We start from the raw sequence: 19,723 nt of genomic DNA on the forward strand, positions 1-19,723 counted from the left end.
AATAAATTAATAATTCAAGACAAAAAAAAAACGTATTTACCAACAACTGCTGCTGTGTCAGCTAGCGTTTGAGTCATGCGCAGAGTCATGCGTTTGAGTCATGTGCAATATTTATTAAAATAAACTGTAAAGTATATGTAAATTATGCTACTTTTTCACATGGGCTCAAAGGCAAATTTGAAGCTCAGTAGCATTTGAGGAGAAAGACTTGCAGTCACCTTATACATTTTTAATATATATCAAAATAAATTATAAAATTTTTTGGTAAAAATGAGGCCCGTTTATCACTTTCAGGCACATTCCTGTTAAAGTTTTTTTTTGTTTTTCTCAGGTTCCCTTACGAAAATGACCCATGGTTTAATCAATAACACCACAAATCATCGTTCTTGTAGCAATGGCAACTGCAAATTAATCATGGTTTTGTTACTTTAAATAATAATTTACAAAGAAGTATTAATATACTGTAATATTTTGTTGTTGTTGTTGCAATAAAAACAGATCTAAGCCATCAATAGCCTTTAAATTGAATTCATACAAATTATTGCATTATATTAAAAAAAATATTAGGCAATAATGATTGGTTAATAATAACACTGTTTAAATACATACTGTAGGCACATACAAAATAAACAATTTATGTACATGTTATTACAAATGTCTGCACAGGGAGCCAAATGCCATGTAATTGCTGCTGTTACATTTTTGCTATAGATTACACAGCCTATTTAATTTCTTCATCAAAAAACGTGCATATCACAACCCTTAAAAAAAAACATGGTTTTATCATAGTAAAACTGCTTCATTTCCCATTGCATGATTTCTGAATTCTTACAGGGTTCCTACAGGTTTCCTCAAGTTAAATTCAAGTCTTTTTAAGACCTTTTTAAGACCATTTATATAAAAAATTAATACCTATTTCACGTCCCCACCAGAAAAGAAAAACAAAATCATTGAACTTGTTTTCATTTATTTTTCAAATGTGGAATGGGTTAAAGATAAGCCAAGGAGGTGTGAAAAATTAAAACATTTCAGTAGGCCACAAAACAGTTTGCCGAACAATGTTAAGTTTTTTTTTTTTTTTTTTACATTAGCTAGCTACTTATTCCATGCTGGGAATATGGGGAACTGAGAGACCCCTGAACAATAAACATTGAAAATGAGAACTCAACAATACATTAAATTAAGAAACAGAGTCAACTCCTTAGCTCTTCACTCAGGACAGAAATCTCTTTATCAATGACAGCCAGTTCTGTCAACTTCTCCTTTATCGTGACCGCAAGTAAATATTTAGCGATGTCGGAGTCAGGGAACATGCATTTGAAAAGCTCTGAGATACCCTCATTTCCATTGTAGGACTGGTGTTTAGCGATTGTGTTAAGAGTCCACAACACCTTGGCTTTCATTGTTGGCGTGGACCCAAAAGCTGTGTGCAGATCCACTCTAGTTGCGGTCATAGCTTAAGGATCTGCAGCGCTAGCAGCAAGCTGGCTAATTAGGGGCCGTTCACATTTCGCGGCTAAAACGTGTGGAAAACGCTAGGCGTGCCGCTTTCTCCTTTTCTAAGCGCTTGGGCAGAAGCACTCCAGAGGCGTCTGCCGTTGCTAAGTAACCATGACGTGCCCTCTCCATAAAGATGCGGAAATTTCAGCATAGGATAAATGGATTTGCAGCACAAAAAAAAAATCGCTTGCAGTAGCTCTGCTACTAAATTTATTTCAAAATGGCAATCCATATACTGCTATGATTAGCTGTTCCTTCATCTTGGCTGAGCTTTCAACGTTGTTATGGGAAAGGATGAAGCTGATTGGTTAGTTCTTGTCACATGACCCGCGGTGCACTTGTGGCATTCTGAAAAGTTGAGATGTTTTTAACTCGATGCCCGACCGCGTTGCTTCCATTATGAGCGTGCATACCGCGCCTTTATTGGAAATAACGAACTTGAGTGCGCAAAAGAAGTGAACGGCCCTTAACACTAGTTGGTTGAAACACGCAAGCGATGGAAGGAGTTTGTTTTTGTCCATTGAGAGAATTCATGTGCTTGGATGACTTGGCATTAGACTCTAATGCCTTCATTCCCCTTTAGCTGAATCCTTTTTGTGCATAAGGTGCAAAAATCCTCAAAAACACTGCTGTCCAATGACGAAAATAGTTTTTATCCAGCCACGCTTCATTAAATTTAGATTTCCCCATAACCTCAGAATGAAATTGGTAACGTTAGCTAGCTAACGTAAAAACAAACTTTAAAAATATGACGGCGTCAGTCAACCTTTTCCTGTGGAATGCTGAGATTTTCTTTGATTTTTCGCGCTTCTCCTTTGCTTGTTGTAGTCTATGGTTGTAGTGCTGTAGCACATGATCTCCATTTACTGAATGCATCACATGTTCGCAGTATTTTGTACTGTGACCGTGGCTGCATTGCGTTCTGAATTATTGATTCCGCCACTCTTTATTTATGCTACGTCATTTAATCAAAATAATCGTGGTTGACAAATGAAACTTTTGAGGAAAATTACAATACATAGAAGTTACATACAGCACAATTTTTAAGACCCAGGCATCAAAATTCAAGACTTTTTAAAGTCTTTTTAAGGTATTATTTCCAAATGAATAAATTCAATGCTTTTAAGGCTTTTTAAGACTCTGCAGGAACCCTGTTCTTAAGACTATGAAATAAAGTAGTCATAATAAAGTTAGAGCAATAGGTAAATGTTGAATGGTACAATTGTAATTAGTAAATAAGAAAATTTATTCTTTTATTTTTTTATTTGATTAAAGTCCTATTTTCACCCCTATAGTAGGTGTTTATTTTCCATCATCATATTTGAGGAAGGGGGGCACAACAATACAATCCTCCTGTCCTGATGTCATCAGTGACTTTGCCTCCTGAAAAGCTAGCAAGGAACAATTTTGAGGTCATTGTTGTACAATTGTCATTGTTGAATCCTAGCTGTTCTTATGTTTGCTTTCATTATTTAAGTTTTTAACTATTTTTTGTAACATTATATTTTTTATTAATGTTTGTCTATTTTGGTTTCATTTAAAAGGTTGCACATTTAATGCACATTTCCATTTGGACATTTGCAAATTATTTCATGTTTTGTGATAGTTTGTATTTAGAAGTTTAAGAGTAAAGTATTTTATTTAAGTATTGATTTTTATTTATTTATTTTGTATTAATACATAACCTCACTGTATTCATTTATAATGTAACATTATAATGTGACATTTGTGTCAATAATCTTGAAGCACAGGTGACTCCGCATGGTGGGAAGGGGGGCCCCCAAATCAAATTCTGCTTAGGGCCCCCAAGAGGCTCGGGCCGGCACTGATCCACCTCCAAGTTTGAGGATGGAGATGGTGTTCTTCTGCTTATGAGCTTTGCCATTTTTTGCAGCAGACATACCGCTGATCCATGGGTCCAAAAAGTTGAATAGGGATTGAATAATTATGACATAGCAGTATTATAAACAAATCTTATAACTCAAATATATTACATTATATATTGACAATATAACTTTTAATATGCCAGTGAACTGTTATAGATGCAAGTTTTATTATATCCTGGATCTTCAGAAAAGCTTGTATTTGTAAAGTACTGCAGTCTCTAGGGGGTTGAATAATTGTTGAATAATTGAATAAACTGTATCACTGCATCTAAACCAGCAACAAGTTTATTACATCATGTACCCACTAAATTACAGAAAGAGATGTTACCTGTAGTAGAAGAACCGCTTCTCAACATTATTAATGCATTGTTATCTTTAGCTCACGTCCCAAAACCATTCAAGCTTGCGGTTATTAAGCCTCTTATTAAGAAACCACAACTAGATCCTAGTGAACTGGCAAATTAAAGGCCAATCTCAAATCTTCCATTTATGTCTAATATTTTAGACGTTGTGCTTGCTCAATTGTGCTTCATCCTGCAAAAAAATATATATATATATATCTGCATGAAGAATTTCAGTCAGGTTTCAGGCCCCACCATAGCACAAGAACGGTTAAAATGTTAAATGACTTGCTTCTGCATTAGATCAAGGCTGCATCTCATTGCTAGTGCTGCATTCGACACCATAGATTGATTACAAAACTATACAGGTATTCAAGGACAGGCTTTAAGATGGTTTAGATCCTATCTGTCTGATCGCTACTACTTTGTTTATTTAAATGGGGAGTCATCTGACAAAGACTGGATGACCGATAATTTTCTCCTATTGAATTTGGACAATACAAAGATATTGTCATGACTTAGGTCTGAGTTGCTGCATTTTTGTCTTGTTGTCTGTGTGCCTAGTCTCTGAACACATTGGTTTTGTTTTGGCAGTTCATGTGTTCTGCTGTCAGTGTTATTTCTTCCCCCTCCCACTCATTATCCTTAATACTCTGTGTTCTGTCACACCTGTAGCCACTCTTTCCTCATTAGCTCTCCTCTATTTTAGCTCCTTTCGTGCTTTGTCTTTTGTCAGACCGTTGTAAGTTATTTAATGTTTTGCTGGTGACTGTCTTTGTCTTGTCTTGTTTGCCTAGTCCTGCCATGTTATGTTGTCTTTGGCTCCAATTGTTTTGTTTTGGTCTGGAACTGTTCCCTCATCCTGTCAGACTTCAGGGAGTTTGGTAGGCCTTTGATGCTGTGTTCCAGGGACACTCCGATCGGTGTGACTTTGACATTGCGTCCCCAATGACGCTCTGGTTGATGTGACTTTGATGTTGTGTCACGGAAGACGCTAGGACCAGTCCCCGCTGAGAGGTTTCTTTTTGGCCCTGTGCTCTTGGAGTGATCATTCATTTGTTTTCCCTGTTTGCCCAGTGAGGGTGAAATAAGCTTTTTGTTACCTGCAATTGAATCCTTTGTTTAAATTATTTTTTTTTTTTGTTTCATTACTAAGCCTATATTATTATATACTGCAATTATATTTATCCATTAGAATTATATTTTTAATTATTGTTTTGTTCTGATAAATTAGTTAAATTTAAAGGATATGTTGTAAAATATTTTAACTTTTTTAGAGTGTTTAAAAAAAATAAAGAAAACATTCAGCAAATGAAAATAGTCGATTAATCCGTTAAAATGTGTTACTCTTGGTTAACAGTAACTATAATTATTTTACTTCAGAACAGAGCCTGGGACTAATCTAGGTTATCCATGTTTTTTTTTTTTTTTTTTTTCATTGCATCTGAAAATGACTTTGTCCATTACATTCACTTCACGTGATCTGGCGCAGATCAGCCTCCCGCAAAGCTCAGCTGTGGACGACTTAAAAATATTTGATATAAAGCAGTGGTTCTCAACCCGGGGCCCGTCACAAATTCAAATGTGGCCTGCACCACATGCGAAAAAAAAAAAAAAACGTTATCAGTTTGTAAAATATTATTGTTTACATCAATTAAAAAAAAATAACTAATGATAATGAAATATAAGCTATATCCTAATGTTTTTATGTGATTTTTTTCAGACATGAGCACTGGCATAAGCATTTAACGAACACAAGCGCGTACTTTGGCAGAATTCAATTCAAATAGTCATCAACAGCCATTAGGTAAATTGCCTTTAAGATAAAATTGTGTATCAGAATGGACAAATTTGTTTTTTAAGGGAGAAAAAAAAAGAAATTAAAAAAATGCCAGCGAATGAACATGTACAAACTGTGAATAGTCGCAGTATCAGTATTGAAGGAGAAGTGCTGGATTTTCTTTTTTTTTTTTTTTTTTTTTTTGCCCCGCAACTCACTTGAAGAAGTTATAAATGGAAACACCATACACTATGTAACAATCCTTAATTGAATAAATGTGGCAAAATATCTCAAGAGAGAACCTCATATTATTAAATTCAAAAGTGCTTTCCATATTTGGATCAAAATAGGCTACATTTGTGAATGTTTTCTAAAATGTTGAGCGTCAGGTCATCCAAGCCTGCATCTTAAAGCCATGTAAAACTTTCTGCGTCCGCGAGTCCGCTATGGACCGTTAGGTAGGCGTGACATAAAAATCATCATTGGAGAGTGTGTGCAGAGGCTCTGCGCAGATGACCGCACGGACAGGACATAATCGCCATGGGGAAAATAAAATGAGAATGGATTAACTTTACACCGCTTTCCTGCTAGGAGGCACGACTACGGAGACCATAACATCTGAATATTAATTTATATAGCTTAAGTCAACATTGAAAATAAGGGAAATTTCTCGAGTTACTCATCCAAAATACGGGAAATTTCAACATTCATATTTTTGTTGCTATCCCTCTGCTGACAGCAAAAATGTGTACTTTAAAACTGCTGCATTAACTAACGATTTGTGAAGCTAGGTCTAACGTGACTTTAGTTACAGATTGGCGTGAAATCGTGCTCTCACAACAACCACGCTATCTTAAAAAGCCCAACATCACGCTAAGGTCGCTTTCAAGTAAGCAAAACGATGCTTTGAAAACATCTGTTTCGTTGAAAGGACAAGGAGTAGCAACAGGACAACAACACAGAGACTTGACAGGTCTGATGGAGGGGCTAATGGGATATTTTACACGAAAATACTAAAACGGGAAGACAGCGGGGAAAGAGCTCAAATACGTGAGAACCCCGGAAAAAACGGGAGGGTTGACAGCTACTAACTACACTTTTGAAACACATTGTTAAAAGTCCCTGTGTGAATGGTTGTTAGCACTAACGGTTACTAAACTAGCAGTTAAGTAACGTTAGAGCGCAGCTTACCGGATTACTGTATACTGTGAACTGTACATGAGACTTCAATGACTTGTAGCTTCGGAACTATTCTGAAGTGTAGGCGCTCACAAAACAAAAAAGGTAGCCGAAGATATCTGTAATGCAAAAGTGTGGCAACAAGTCTCCATCGGTACTCCACTATTTGTTGGGAATTTCATATGGATCCAAACCGCTAACAGTGCCGATTTTGTCCACATACCGGTCCTTGGCATCCCTATTTAGCGTATCCCTATATATCCCACAACCTTTTCGCGATTTTGACATCTTTTTTCTTTCTCCCAACTCTGCTCTTCTCATTCAACTTGCTGTATGTTTACATTCGCGAAGCTGGCAACATGGCCGCCACGTCCCAGAATGCAACTCGGCGCCCAAGCCCTATTAGCATTAGTCTAAAAAATGAAATATAATACAGAAAACACTCAACATGTCAACAAAACGATAACAGAACATCTTCCCAAACTTTTCCCGCCTAAGTTTCTGCCTCAGAGCGGCACAGAGCGGCCAGAGAAACGGAGGAGCGACTGTAGTAAGGCGTTTGTGCAAAACTGTGTTAAAACACCCACATACCCCATGGGTGCGACGCCCCTGGTCTTCCTTCCGTTAGAATTTTCCTGCCTTGCTAAATGTTGGGCTCATGATCAATAAGTTCGCCTCAATCTGATTCAGTAAAGTCGAACCGCAGACAGTGAACAGAGGACTCCGCTTGGTCTTAAAGCCTCACGCAAACATCCATGATCACAAATAACAATGATTTTCATAAAATAATTATTAATTATTAATTGATGATTTTTTTATTATCATTATGGTCTTGTGAAAATAATAAAATGGGCTGCGAGAAAATTATGAATACAAAGAATAGCCTAGTGCTGCTGAGTGCAGGCATGTTTCAGCCCAGTAACACACCGTTCCTCAGAGCCAAAACACAGACCGAATTCTGTTCAGCTGGAGGGGGTTGGGTTTTGGATAGCTATTCATGGCTTGTGGGGGTCGAGATAAAGGTGTGAATTGCTCTTTCATATGGACAGTGTATTATGAGGCTTTCACTTGCTGAACCGGTTTATATAGGACTGTTGTTTTGGTTATATTCACAGTGCTGGCTCTCTATGACGAGAGAAATGCAACATTCACACATTACACTATTCCTTTTCGTTTAAAAACATTTCAAGCTTTCTGTAGATATATTTTTAATGTACCTATTTTAGACACCACGATATGTTAATTAAAAAATTATACATTCATTATCATGAAAAATTAGACAAGACGGCACCTCCCTGTCATTAATGCACATTAATAATTTTTGCACAAACACTTGAATATGAGCTTCTTATCACGAGTAAAATTCATGCTAACAGCCAACATATTTAGCTTGATCACAAGGTTGACTGCAAGAGTCGAGCGGGATGTTAAGAGTTTGTCTGTTTCTTTTACTGATTATTTTCGGGTTAAAGCATGATTTTAACAGATTCACACTCAATCGCTTTCGCAATAATGCGTTCAAACAAATGTAATCATACAGTGCTACATTATCAGCATGCTATCTGATTTTGAAATCTTGAAGTAAATCGATCTGTTTAGATAAAATAACTGACAAAAATATACTGTTATTTTCATCACAAACAAAATTTTCACAGCAGAAAGCAGAAATTAAAGATGTAATGCTTACTATGTTATTAGTTTGGCATGTGATAGGCTATAGGGAAAAAAGTTTACACAAAATAGCTTAAACCACTTTGAAACTCTCCTGTTATTTTTTTTATTATTATTATTTTATATGCTATGTTATGAACATAACATTTCAAACATACTGAAATACTTTATTCACGGAGTGAAGGCGGAGCGTGTTTCTGGTATCAGTTCGCGCGGAGGGGAAGTTGTTGCTTCTCACGGACTCTGCTGTGATTGAGAGAGATGTTTCACCTGACGAAACCAAGACGACCGCGCGAATACAAGCAAAGCACATCCGCCAAAAATCAACCTGCAGCAATGCTGGTTCATCGACTCGCCAAGCTTTACTTTTGTAGGTCGCATGGCAGTAGCTAAATAATTCGATAATATGACCATGCAGTCAATACAGATATTTAATAAAAACATTAAAACAAGCAGGGCTGTAAAATAAAACAATAAAAAACGCATGCCAGGTCTACACCGGACACGAGTGGAACGATCTAAACAAAAGACAGCAGAACACAGTGATGGATACACTGGACACGATCCCCATCAGTGAACTGATGCTCGTTCTGTTTATGATGAAATGTTCTGACACTGTGTTCAGATGATTTGACACTATAGTGTGATGTCTTCAAGTTTAGACACACTTTTCGCTGTGGGGCACAGATGACAACTCTCGCGTCCGGTGTTGACACAGACAGTAACTGCTCTATTTACAAATAAGTTCTATAAGAAAAACTAAAACTAAAACTAAACCAGTGGCAAAACGAGATGGTCCTCCATCCATGACACTGACTCACTGCTGAGCTGCCAGTTTTAATCTGAACAGCTCTTAAAGCTGAGTGGATGGTTAAATGCATGATGGGCTAGTATTAAAAAAAAAAAGAAAAAGCATCTTTTCAGCATTAAGGTAATAACAGTACTGTTTTTTTAATCATCTTGTTGCAGTCATGAATTTGACTGCTAAATGAATGATAAAGAACTATATTAAAGCTTGTTTTGTAAAATTTCTTCGTCATTTGAATATTGATTTAAAAATGTATTTTTTATTAAAGGAAAAAATATATTTATATTTAAAATATAAATTAAAATATAGGCATAATATATTAAAATATTGACATTTTGCATATTAATCCATGTAGCCTACCCCCCTAAAATAGGCTACCACTTTTAATGCTCGGATGCAAAGTAAACCACAATTTCTTTTGAATAATATAACACATAATTGATATAATATAAATAATACTGCACACCTTTTAAATGTGTCCAATCTAAAATATGGTTTAATACCATGTAGCTTAGAAAATATAAGCACAGACTCAGGCACACTATTGACATTTATCCTGCTTGAATTCGTTCTAAGAAATGCACATAACTTCATAAATACCAAACTTTCATCGGTGAATATTAAATATTACATATATTAAAAATTTAAACTATAGTGTTTTTCCTTCTTTTTCCGTGACTGAAGCAGTCAAATGTAACACATCAGCAAGGCAAAACTGACGTCTATTTACGAAAATGTGCTTTGTTGCGTTTGTTTGATAACTTGTGGTTAAAGCGCCACTCAGCAGTCAAAAGCTGCAAATGCATTTTACCACCAAAAAGGCGTTTTCGATGTCTACTTAGTGTATATGAGACCCCAACTTGTCTTTTGAAAACCATATTTCCATTATTACAAAAACACCATTGTTCCATCTTAGAAACATGATACGAAAGCTACGAAACATGTTACCTGTTTCTAATGCGGGAAAGCTAGTTCATAAATTAATGACCTCTAGACTTGACTATTGTAATGCACTGCTAGGTGGTTGTCCTGCATCTTCAACATGCTACAGGTAGTCCAAAATGCAGTGGCTAGAGTCCTTGCCAGGTCAAGAAAATGTGATCATATTACCCCAATTCTACAGTCTCTGCACTGGCTACCTATTAAGTTCCGTATCAAATACAAAATATTATTACTCAACTATAAGCCCCTTAATGGTTTAGCTCCTGCATACCTAACTAGCCTTCTATCACGCTCCCTAAGGTTACAAAATGCTGGACTTTTGATAGTACCTAGGATAGCAAAGTCCACTAAAGGAGGTAGAGCTTTTTCACATTTGGATCCCAAACTCTGTAATAGCCTTCTTGATAATGTTCGGGGTTCAGACACTCTCTGTTTAAATCTAGTTAAAATCTCTTTCGCTAAGCATTCAAATAATGCATCTCATAATTTTGAACTGCAGTTATATCTGATCAAATGCACATTATTATTCTTTAGCTTGGGTTAAACTAATTTATTTTACTTGGTTGGAACTGCAGCTACGTTAATTATGTCTCTATTTGTTTCTCTGTTTTTCTGTGGGATTAACATCCCGTGGTAACTAGGATTTACACAAGCTTCAGTCTGGATGCAGAACACCTGAGAAGAGATTATGTCACTCCCTCAGAGGACCTCAGATGATGCTAACCTTGAAACAACATACTGTTATAACATTACTGTTATAATTTCTGCCATATTTGTATTGTAAAAAGTGCTATACAAATAATTTTGAATTTAATTTAATTTTGGCTTAGATGATTCAAAAGTTTCATCTGGTCTTGTAGAAATATATAGTGGAGTATCATCAGCATAACAATGGAAACTAATCCTGTATTTTCTAATAATATTACCAAGGGGAAACATGTATATTGAAAATAGCAGAGTCTGTCTATAGTTGGGACAGTGGTGGTAAGTAACGAAGTAAAAATACTTTGCTACTTTACTTAAGTATTTTTTTCAGGGATCTTTACTTTACTTGAGTATGTTTTATTTGCATCTACTTTCACTCTTACTCCACTAATATATTAAAGACAAAGTTTACTTTTTACTCTGATACATTTCCCCATGCCCGCTTCAAGTATTTATTACACTGATTTTACAAAACAAAGAAAAATTTGGTTTTCTTTTGAAAAAAAGAACGCGCGACTTCACAAGTTCTTTGCCAACATACACTCACACAGCAGTTCGAGGTGGAAGATGACCGCTAAAATAGGTGATAGTGCGGCTCTTGCTGCCCGCAATGATCCTGAGATTCCCGACAGGGATCACCCATGGCCATATCTCAAGGATATGTTTGAGTTCACTGAAGTCAAGGGAGATTCTTATTGGCTGAAATGTCTTCTTTGCCTGCCACGGGTGAATGAAATTTCAGTAGTGCTGTGGAAAAAAATCGAATGCGATTTTCATGCTCATCTCATCAGTAAAGATGCTCCTGTAATTAGAAGTATATCTCCAGCACATGCGTTCAGATCAGGGTTGCCAGGTTTTCACAACATATCCTGACCAGTTGCTTCTCAAAACTAGTCCAAAACTAGCCCAAACGCGTTTCCAGGAGGTTCCCCGATAAAAAAATTGCTTCCCGGGGCTTTAAATATCAAGTTATTGGGATTGGGTTTTCTTCGACCAGCGGACATGAAAAACAACCCCGGACCTGGCAACACTGGTTCAGGTGGAGCGGCAGTTACTACACAGAGCCGTAGTCCACCGACAACTAACACAAATTCGCTTTCAAAATCGAGAAAAAAAATTGTTTTTGTGTAGATTGTCAGTGAATTACGGCTCTGTGTAGTATATGCCAACCAGTGTTGCCAAGTCTGTGGTTGTTTTTCGTGTCCGCAGGTCGAAGCGACAATACCAATAACATGATATTTAAAATGTGAATGACAGAATTTTAATTTTTGGGAGAACTAACTCTTTAGGTGGTTCTTCCTCATTGAGGATACTTCATTAATGGATTCTGAAACAGTCTTACCTTGTATCTTGCACATGTTCTGTTTGATGCAGCTATGATGTTCTGGAACATGTCTATTCAAAGTTCAATCCCTATACTGCGATAAGGTTCTTCATTGTCTCTTTTGATTGTAAATCTAACAAATACTTAAGTATCTAATCTCATAATTTGTTCAATTAAAACTGCATATCACTCCCAAAACAACTGATCTGCTTAATTGTTTATATTTACAGTTACATTTGAATATTTACTTTTTACTTCCGGTACTTAAGTATGTTTTAAATCGGATACTTTTGTACTTTTACTCAAGTGATGTTTGAATGGAGGACTTTCTACTTTTACTGGAGTCATTTTTTATTTAGATACATCTACTTTTACTTGAGTATAACTTTTGAGTACTTTTACCACCCCTCTGGGTATACTGTTTTCCACGCAATTATAAACATTTCCAAGTTAGTTTTTCTCCATTTGTGCTCACGATTACAAGTTTCTTTCTTGAGAGAATGGGTTGTACCATGGCACAGTACTTTTTTCTCTAACTTTTTTTAATTCAATGGGGGAAACAGCTTCTAATGTATTAGAGAAAATAGTGGCTATATCACTACTCATTTCATCTAGTTCATGTGTATTTATGGGTACACAGAGCAGTTTAGGTTAAATCAGGCAGGTTATTTCTGAACCTGTCTTTGGTGGTTGGAACAATGGTTCTACCTGGACGATAACATGGCATATAGTAAATATCAGTAATACGCATGCATGATACAAGGTAGTGGTCAGTAATATCACTTTGAGTTAAAATCCCTATATCAGCAAGATCAATTCCATTTAATATAATTATATCTAGCGTATGATTAAAATGATGAGTGGGCCTGGTGACATTTTCCTTGACTCCAAAAGAGTTTAATAAGTCTGTGAACAAAAGTCCTAGAACATTATTTGTATTATCAATGTGAATGTTAAAGTCTCAGATGCTTAGCACTTTATCAGCATTAACCAATAGGTCTGAAATAAAATCTGCAAGTTATTTTAAGAAATCTGTACATGACCCTGGTGGTCTATACACAGTAGCCAGAGCAAGAGAAAGGAGAGATTTCTTTTGCATATCTGACAGTATAACATTAAGTATAAGTATTTCGAATTGGTTAAACCTGTTTCCTGTTTTCTAAGTAACATTGAGAGTATCACTATATATTTCTGCAACATCGCCACAATGAACAATCTGACGGTGCTCATGTTTATAACAGTAGTTTGGTGGAATAGACTCATTTAGACCAATATACCAATATACTCACTTGTTTTGAGCCAGGATTCAGTCAAGCAGAGTACATCAAAACTATTATCTGTGATAATTTAATTTACAATAACTGCTGAAGTGAACTAATCTTTTTTTTTATTTTTTTTTTTTTAGCATTTTTCCAGTTTAATCATAAAAACATACAAAAAAATATTTTTTTGGTTTCACCCACTGTCCCCCTGAAGCAAGGTGTCCCTCAGGGATCCGTTCTTGGGCCATTATTATTTATAATCTATATAATCCCTCTTGGTCAGATCCTCCGCCGTCATGGTTTTAATTATCATTTTTACGCTGACGACATTCAATTATATACTACCTGTACATCAACTTTATCTTTCACAACTGACAAAATCTCTGCTTGTGTACATGAAATAAAAGATTGGCTTCATTCAAATTTTCTAAAACTTAACATGGACAAAACTGAGATTATTTTCACTGGACCTTCATCACTCCTAAAATTCCTACCAACTTCACTTGTGAGATCGCTGGCTCTCTTATCAAACCATCTAGTACTGTTAAAAATCTTGGTGTAATTTTTGATTCCTATCCATCTTAGCTCTGTCCCTTTATCAGTATCTCAGATGCTGAAACTGTCATCCATGCATTTGTCACCTCACGTCTTGATTACTGCAATGCACTTTTCATTGGCCTACCAGCTAGCTCCATTTCCAAATTACAATATATTCAAAACTCTGCTGCTAGACTACTCACCCACACCAAGCGTTCTGCACATATTTCCCAAATTCTGCATGATCTTCACTGGCTTCCTGTGGCTTACTGTATTGAATTCAAAATTCTCCTTCTCACTTTTAAGTCTCTGCACGGCCTTTCTCCCCCCTATCTCTGTAACCTGCTTCTCCTCTTCACCCCTACTCGCTCTTTACGATCCGCTGATTCCAGCCTTCTCGTTGTCCCTCGGCATCACCTTGCTTCAGTGGGGGGCAGATCATTCAGTGTTGTTGCACCCAAAATGTGGAACTCTCTCCCCCGATCATTCCGTTCTGTTAACACTATCTGTGAATTCAAATCCATGCTCAAAACACACCTATTTTCTGAATGCTATAGGTTTTAGTTTTTTATTTTTTATTTATTTTTTTTTTGCTGGTTGCTGCCCCATCTACCCAATTCTCACTTACCGTACTTGCAATCTCAATTGCCTACTGTTGTTCTGTCTGCTCTCTTCATTAATTGCCTTTATTGTTGTTTGTTTATTGTAAAGTGTCCTTGAGCTCTGGAAAGGCGCTATATAAATAAAACTTATTATTATTATTATTTTTGTGCTTGCAAACATTACATAATAATACGCACATATAATCACTGACACCAGGCAGCATTTATAATAAGGCCTTATCAGTGTTTTGCTAAATACACAACAGGCCGAGCAAATAATGAGGGTAAATCTGCAATCTGAGAAGAACTTGTCTAGGTTATATTTAACTTTCTCATGTTTGGGGAAGCATGCAACAGTATGTCAGTTGTCATAGAGATCTCCTTGGAAACTACAGATCAGTGAAAGCAACTCTTCCACCCCCTCCCCTTGAACAGGGGTTGGGGGGGGGGTTAATCTTGGTGAACAGTGAGATTGAGTGGGCCTCTAATCCCTGTGTATACAGAACTGCCTTGGCACCAAACTGAAACACTCAGACTAACTGTGTGTCTGTGTGGGTGTACAGTAGTCTATGCTCTCCTCATTAACTTGCATGACTTAACACTTCATTATGAGCTTCCATAACATGTTATAAAGAGTAAAACATACATTTTGTAATATACTGTTCATTGATTTTTCATTGATTAACCTCCACCCCAGCATTCACTTCACTTTATCACCCTTTTGTGATTGTGTTAGGTGCTGTGGGACAGCCAGAATGGGCTGGGGTTTTTCCTGACTGTGGTGGTTCTAATCAGTCACCCATAAACTTGGACACATCGCAAACACTGTATGATCCAACACTAATCCCTGTGCAGCCCCTGGGATACAACCATTATGGGAAGAAGCCATTCACCCTCTACAATAATGGCCATACAGGTAAATTTGTCTTTTGTTACCCATTCAAAATGGTCTCAGACTTAGACACCGGACAGAAACTATGAAACTCTGCCACCCAGTACTTTTTACAATATACATGGTTTCAAGCAGCTTCATATCATATTTTTGTGTTTATATCGTTGTGCCTCATAGTTGCAATTTAGCAAATTCAATATATTTTGCAACTATAAGTTACGAAGATATTAAGATTTAGAAAATATAATTTTAATAAAGTGGCCTGAAAATGTATTCGGATGCTTAAGTCACACTTAATGCAATGACATTTATACATTTGAGTGTGACTAAAGTCTATGTCACTGAGCATAAAACTGTGTGACAATGAATTACTGTTTGCTAAATATTACCCTTTTCTTTAAACTCTTAAACTTCCCACTTGTTTTGTCACACAGTGCAGATGACATTGCCACATTGGATGAGCGTGGCTGGGTTGCCATGGCATTATAGTGCTGTACAGCTACACCTGCACTGGGGTAGTGAAGTAGGAGTGGCTACAGGAAGTGAACACACCATTAATGGACAGAGCACTGCAGCAGAGGTGCGTGCTTATGTTGTGCCATACTTAATACAATGTTTTAAGTCTTTTTGTAGATTTGTATAAACAAGGACAATATTATTGTCTGTATATGGAACTTTTTGAAAAAGCAATTTAAAACACATTTTTGTATAATCATTATTGTATAAACGTACCCTGAGAAGCACTGCTTTAAGGCCTAGAGATGAAGTCATGAGCCTCACAGGTGCTGATTCCAATGTTTCATTTGGAGGCCAAGTGAGCTCTTCCAAGACAGGTCCCAGGAAGGAACAGAAATGGGACAGAAAGGTCTTAACACCTCGCACCATGCATAACATGTAATATATAAGTGAATGCCTCTCCAGAGAAACATGTAACGTCCTATTGGAGGGAAACGTTGCATTAAAAATGGTTTCCTTTACCCTAGGGGAAAGCCATACCAGCATTGAGTCTATGTCAAATACTAAGCCTATAAATTCTGCAGTAGAAGTTATGCAGTAGAACAGGATCCATCCCCAAACTTATATCTCGCAATTGATTGAGAACATTATTGACACTGACACACTAAACTCTAGTGCTAGAGTCAGCCAACTGAAGAGGAAGGTCAGCACATGAATGGGCTTGGTAAGTTTTGCCCCCAAAACAAACCTTAGAAACTTAATTTATCTCTGTGAAATCTGATTGAAGTAAAGATCCATGAGATCAATGGTCTCTCAGCCTGATCTGCACCATGACATACTTTTTGGTCAGCTTTCTGAAACTGCACTTCTAAAAAGTGTAGGACAATCAGTGCAATACAAGAATGGCATAGACCCCATCCTTTTTTTGGCACCTGTAAGTGCCAGCAGTAAAAGTCATACTCTTTTTTTTTTTAGAAGAAGACATATCTTTTCTTAGCCCAAAATTGTAGCACTTGAGCCTAAAATAGAAGGCATGGCAGCTTGTGTTGTTGGGGCAGTGCCTGCAGTTTCTCCAATTGCAACATATACCTTAGAGGTATAAAATTGTTTTGTGCCTCTGCATAAAGCAGACTGCCTTGGGCAGGACCCTGAGGTAATTGAACTGTAGGGAGAATCTATTCTAAAGGAAGAATGATCAAACTTGCCAAAAGAGAACCAGCATGAACCATGGGGGCACCACTCATTGTGACCATATTGTTTCGGATTTGTGACACAAGGCACAACTGAGCTCTGAAAGAATGACTGAAACTGTCTTCTGTAAGATGCCTATAGCTCAAAACACTCTTTTTCCTTTCTGTCAGCTCCATATTGTCCATTACAATACAGAGATTTATGCTAATATGTCAGAAGCTAAGAACCAGGAGAATGGCCTGGCTGTGTTGGCAATCCTAATTGAGGTGAGTTTTTTTGTTTTTACTCTAATCTTATTAATATCCACATAATATATATCTTTATCTAATTCAGTTGTTTGCTTTCTCAGGCAGGCGAGGAGATTAATCAAGGATATTGCAGTATTCTTAACTATCTGGGCCACATCAGATATGCAGGCATGTGTATGTGTGCATGTCTACGTATGTGTACATGCATATGATTATCTTCCTTAAACATTATGGGATAACTTTGTAGATTTTTTTTTTTTTGCTTAATTTATTCTAGGCCAGAAGGTGGCTATACCTGCATTTGATATAAAGTTGCTGCTGCCTGACAACCTTAGCCAATATTTCCGCTACAACGGCTCACTCACCACTCCTCCATGCCACCAGAGTGTCCTCTGGACTATCTTCAGAGAAAGAGTTAAAATCTCTCATTCACAGGTACGAAGAGTCTTAGTAAAAGCACAAACAATGCATACTTCACATACTAAGTAGTTTGTGTGGAATGAGGAATTTCTTATATATGAGGAAAATGTTATATAAATAACATACCTTATTTGAATGAATGTTCATCTCTATCTCCACCTTCAATACCACAACTAAGGCACTGAACCCCCAACTGCTCCCCTGGGTACTACGGCATAATGTCTGCCCACTGCTCCTGGGGCCTGTACCATGATGGTAGCTGAACAAATTCAGAGTTACAGGATTAGTTTTGAGTTGACAAAACCAAACCTCTCCAATCCGGCTTTGTTGGTACCATGATGCTGTTCATCAACTTTCTTTGTCAACTCAGGTTTTGATGCTGAGTTTGTGGAGCGCGTGCACATGAATGTGTGACATCACTGGCAAACAGCCAATCACAAGCCTTGCAACAAAAAGCAAGTTTGATTTACTTCTCGCGAGAGACCCAGCGAGATTCAAAAGTAAAGGTTAAATGTTTTGCCTAAGGTTAAGAGATTGAAGAATATGACAAATTTAAAAATCATATAAAAAATAAAGGAGGACAAATAAAATAAATAATCTTGCTCTTTCAGTGCAGTGACAAGTGAAACTTGTTAAATTAGTTTATATATTTAAAAATATATAGAGACTCGAACATGTAAGGTCAGATTTTTTATTTTTTAAATAGTGCAATCTTTTGATACTACAGATTTTTTATATTACATGATCTGTATACATTAATATTTATTTAAAATAAATGGTTTAAAATAACTGTTAAACTAAAATTGCTTGTGTGTAAAAGATAAATAATAATAATGATAATATGAATCACAATAATTATATAAATCATAAAATGACTCAGTAATTATCATTAAAGCCAGACTTCTATTTTATTTTTTATTTTTATTTATTTTTTTGCATTAGTGACCTTTGATTTAGAGCAAGATAAACTGGGGGAGTGACTTTGTGTCAGACATGTGTCACTTCTCTCACATCTGATTGGTCCACCTTCAGTCTGAGATCTTGAATCCAGAACATAACCTGCCCCGGAGCAGGTTAGCCGTGCAGCGTAAGATACGATGGCAACGAACACCGATTAAAGCCGAGCTACTTTCATAGTACCTAAAACCCAGGGTTGGCGGAAACTAAGCTGAAACATAGCTGGCTAGCCACCTAATCCGGCTCCATGGTACAGGCCCCTGCTGTGTTCACGGTGTGTGTGTGTGTGTGTGTGTGTGTGTGTGATATCACTGCTGTGTGTGTGCACATTGGATGGGTTAAATGGAGAGCACGAATTCTGAGCCTGGGTCACCATGCTTAGCTGTATGTCATGTCATTTTCAATTTCACTTTTTCACTTTTCACTTCAAATTAAAAATCTGTTATGAACTCTCAGATAAATGTTATTTTTTATGCTTAAATAATGTATATTTCAGTTTGGTCAAACCAATGCATATTTATAGTTATCATGGCAGCTGTAGCAACACAATGTATTACCAGTTTTGGCAAATGGTTGTATAATAGAATGCGAGAGTTCGTCATATTGTCATAAACCATAGCAACCATAGCATATCAAGTAAATATGAGTGAACTGTATTAGTATATTTACATTATTGGCTTAGATGTATAGGTAGCAAATCTCCCTGAAATTTTACATATAAAGAACTCTTCAGCTTGTGAAATAGAGTTTCATGACTGAACTTTATATAATTTACATGGCTGACAAATTTCTCTTCTCTTCTCTTCTCTTCTCTTCTCTTCTCTTCTCTTCTCTTCTCTTCTCTTCTCAGCTGATTAAATTACAAACAGTGTTGTACTCCAGTAAAGAAGAAGAGGCAGATCCCATGGCTCTCCAGGATAACTACCGCACCACCCAGCCACTCAATAACAGAACTGTCCTGTCCTCTTTCACTCCGGGTAGGAGAAAGCGAAAAAGAATGAAAGAGGAAAGGGGGGAGAGAA

At 36.8% G+C, this 19,723-nt stretch overlaps 1 protein-coding gene across 1 annotated transcript in view; it reads left to right on the forward strand.

Annotated features, from left to right (window-relative positions):
- Positions 1 to 19,723, forward strand: part of ca14 (carbonic anhydrase XIV) — a 77,521-nt gene that overhangs the window by 14,440 nt on the left and 43,358 nt on the right. Inside the window, exons 3-8 of the mRNA XM_052577586.1 lie at positions 15,274 to 15,453; positions 15,864 to 16,009; positions 17,247 to 17,342; positions 17,426 to 17,492; positions 17,602 to 17,759; positions 19,552 to 19,678. Coding sequence (XP_052433546.1) covers positions 15,274 to 15,453; positions 15,864 to 16,009; positions 17,247 to 17,342; positions 17,426 to 17,492; positions 17,602 to 17,759; positions 19,552 to 19,678 — 774 coding nt within the window. The remainder of the gene's footprint in view (positions 1 to 15,273; positions 15,454 to 15,863; positions 16,010 to 17,246; positions 17,343 to 17,425; positions 17,493 to 17,601; positions 17,760 to 19,551; positions 19,679 to 19,723) is intronic.

The sequence above is a fragment of the Carassius gibelio genome, chromosome B16 (genome assembly GCF_023724105.1).
Source record: "Carassius gibelio isolate Cgi1373 ecotype wild population from Czech Republic chromosome B16, carGib1.2-hapl.c, whole genome shotgun sequence".
In the NCBI taxonomy this organism is placed as follows: domain Eukaryota; kingdom Metazoa; phylum Chordata; class Actinopteri; order Cypriniformes; family Cyprinidae; genus Carassius; species Carassius gibelio.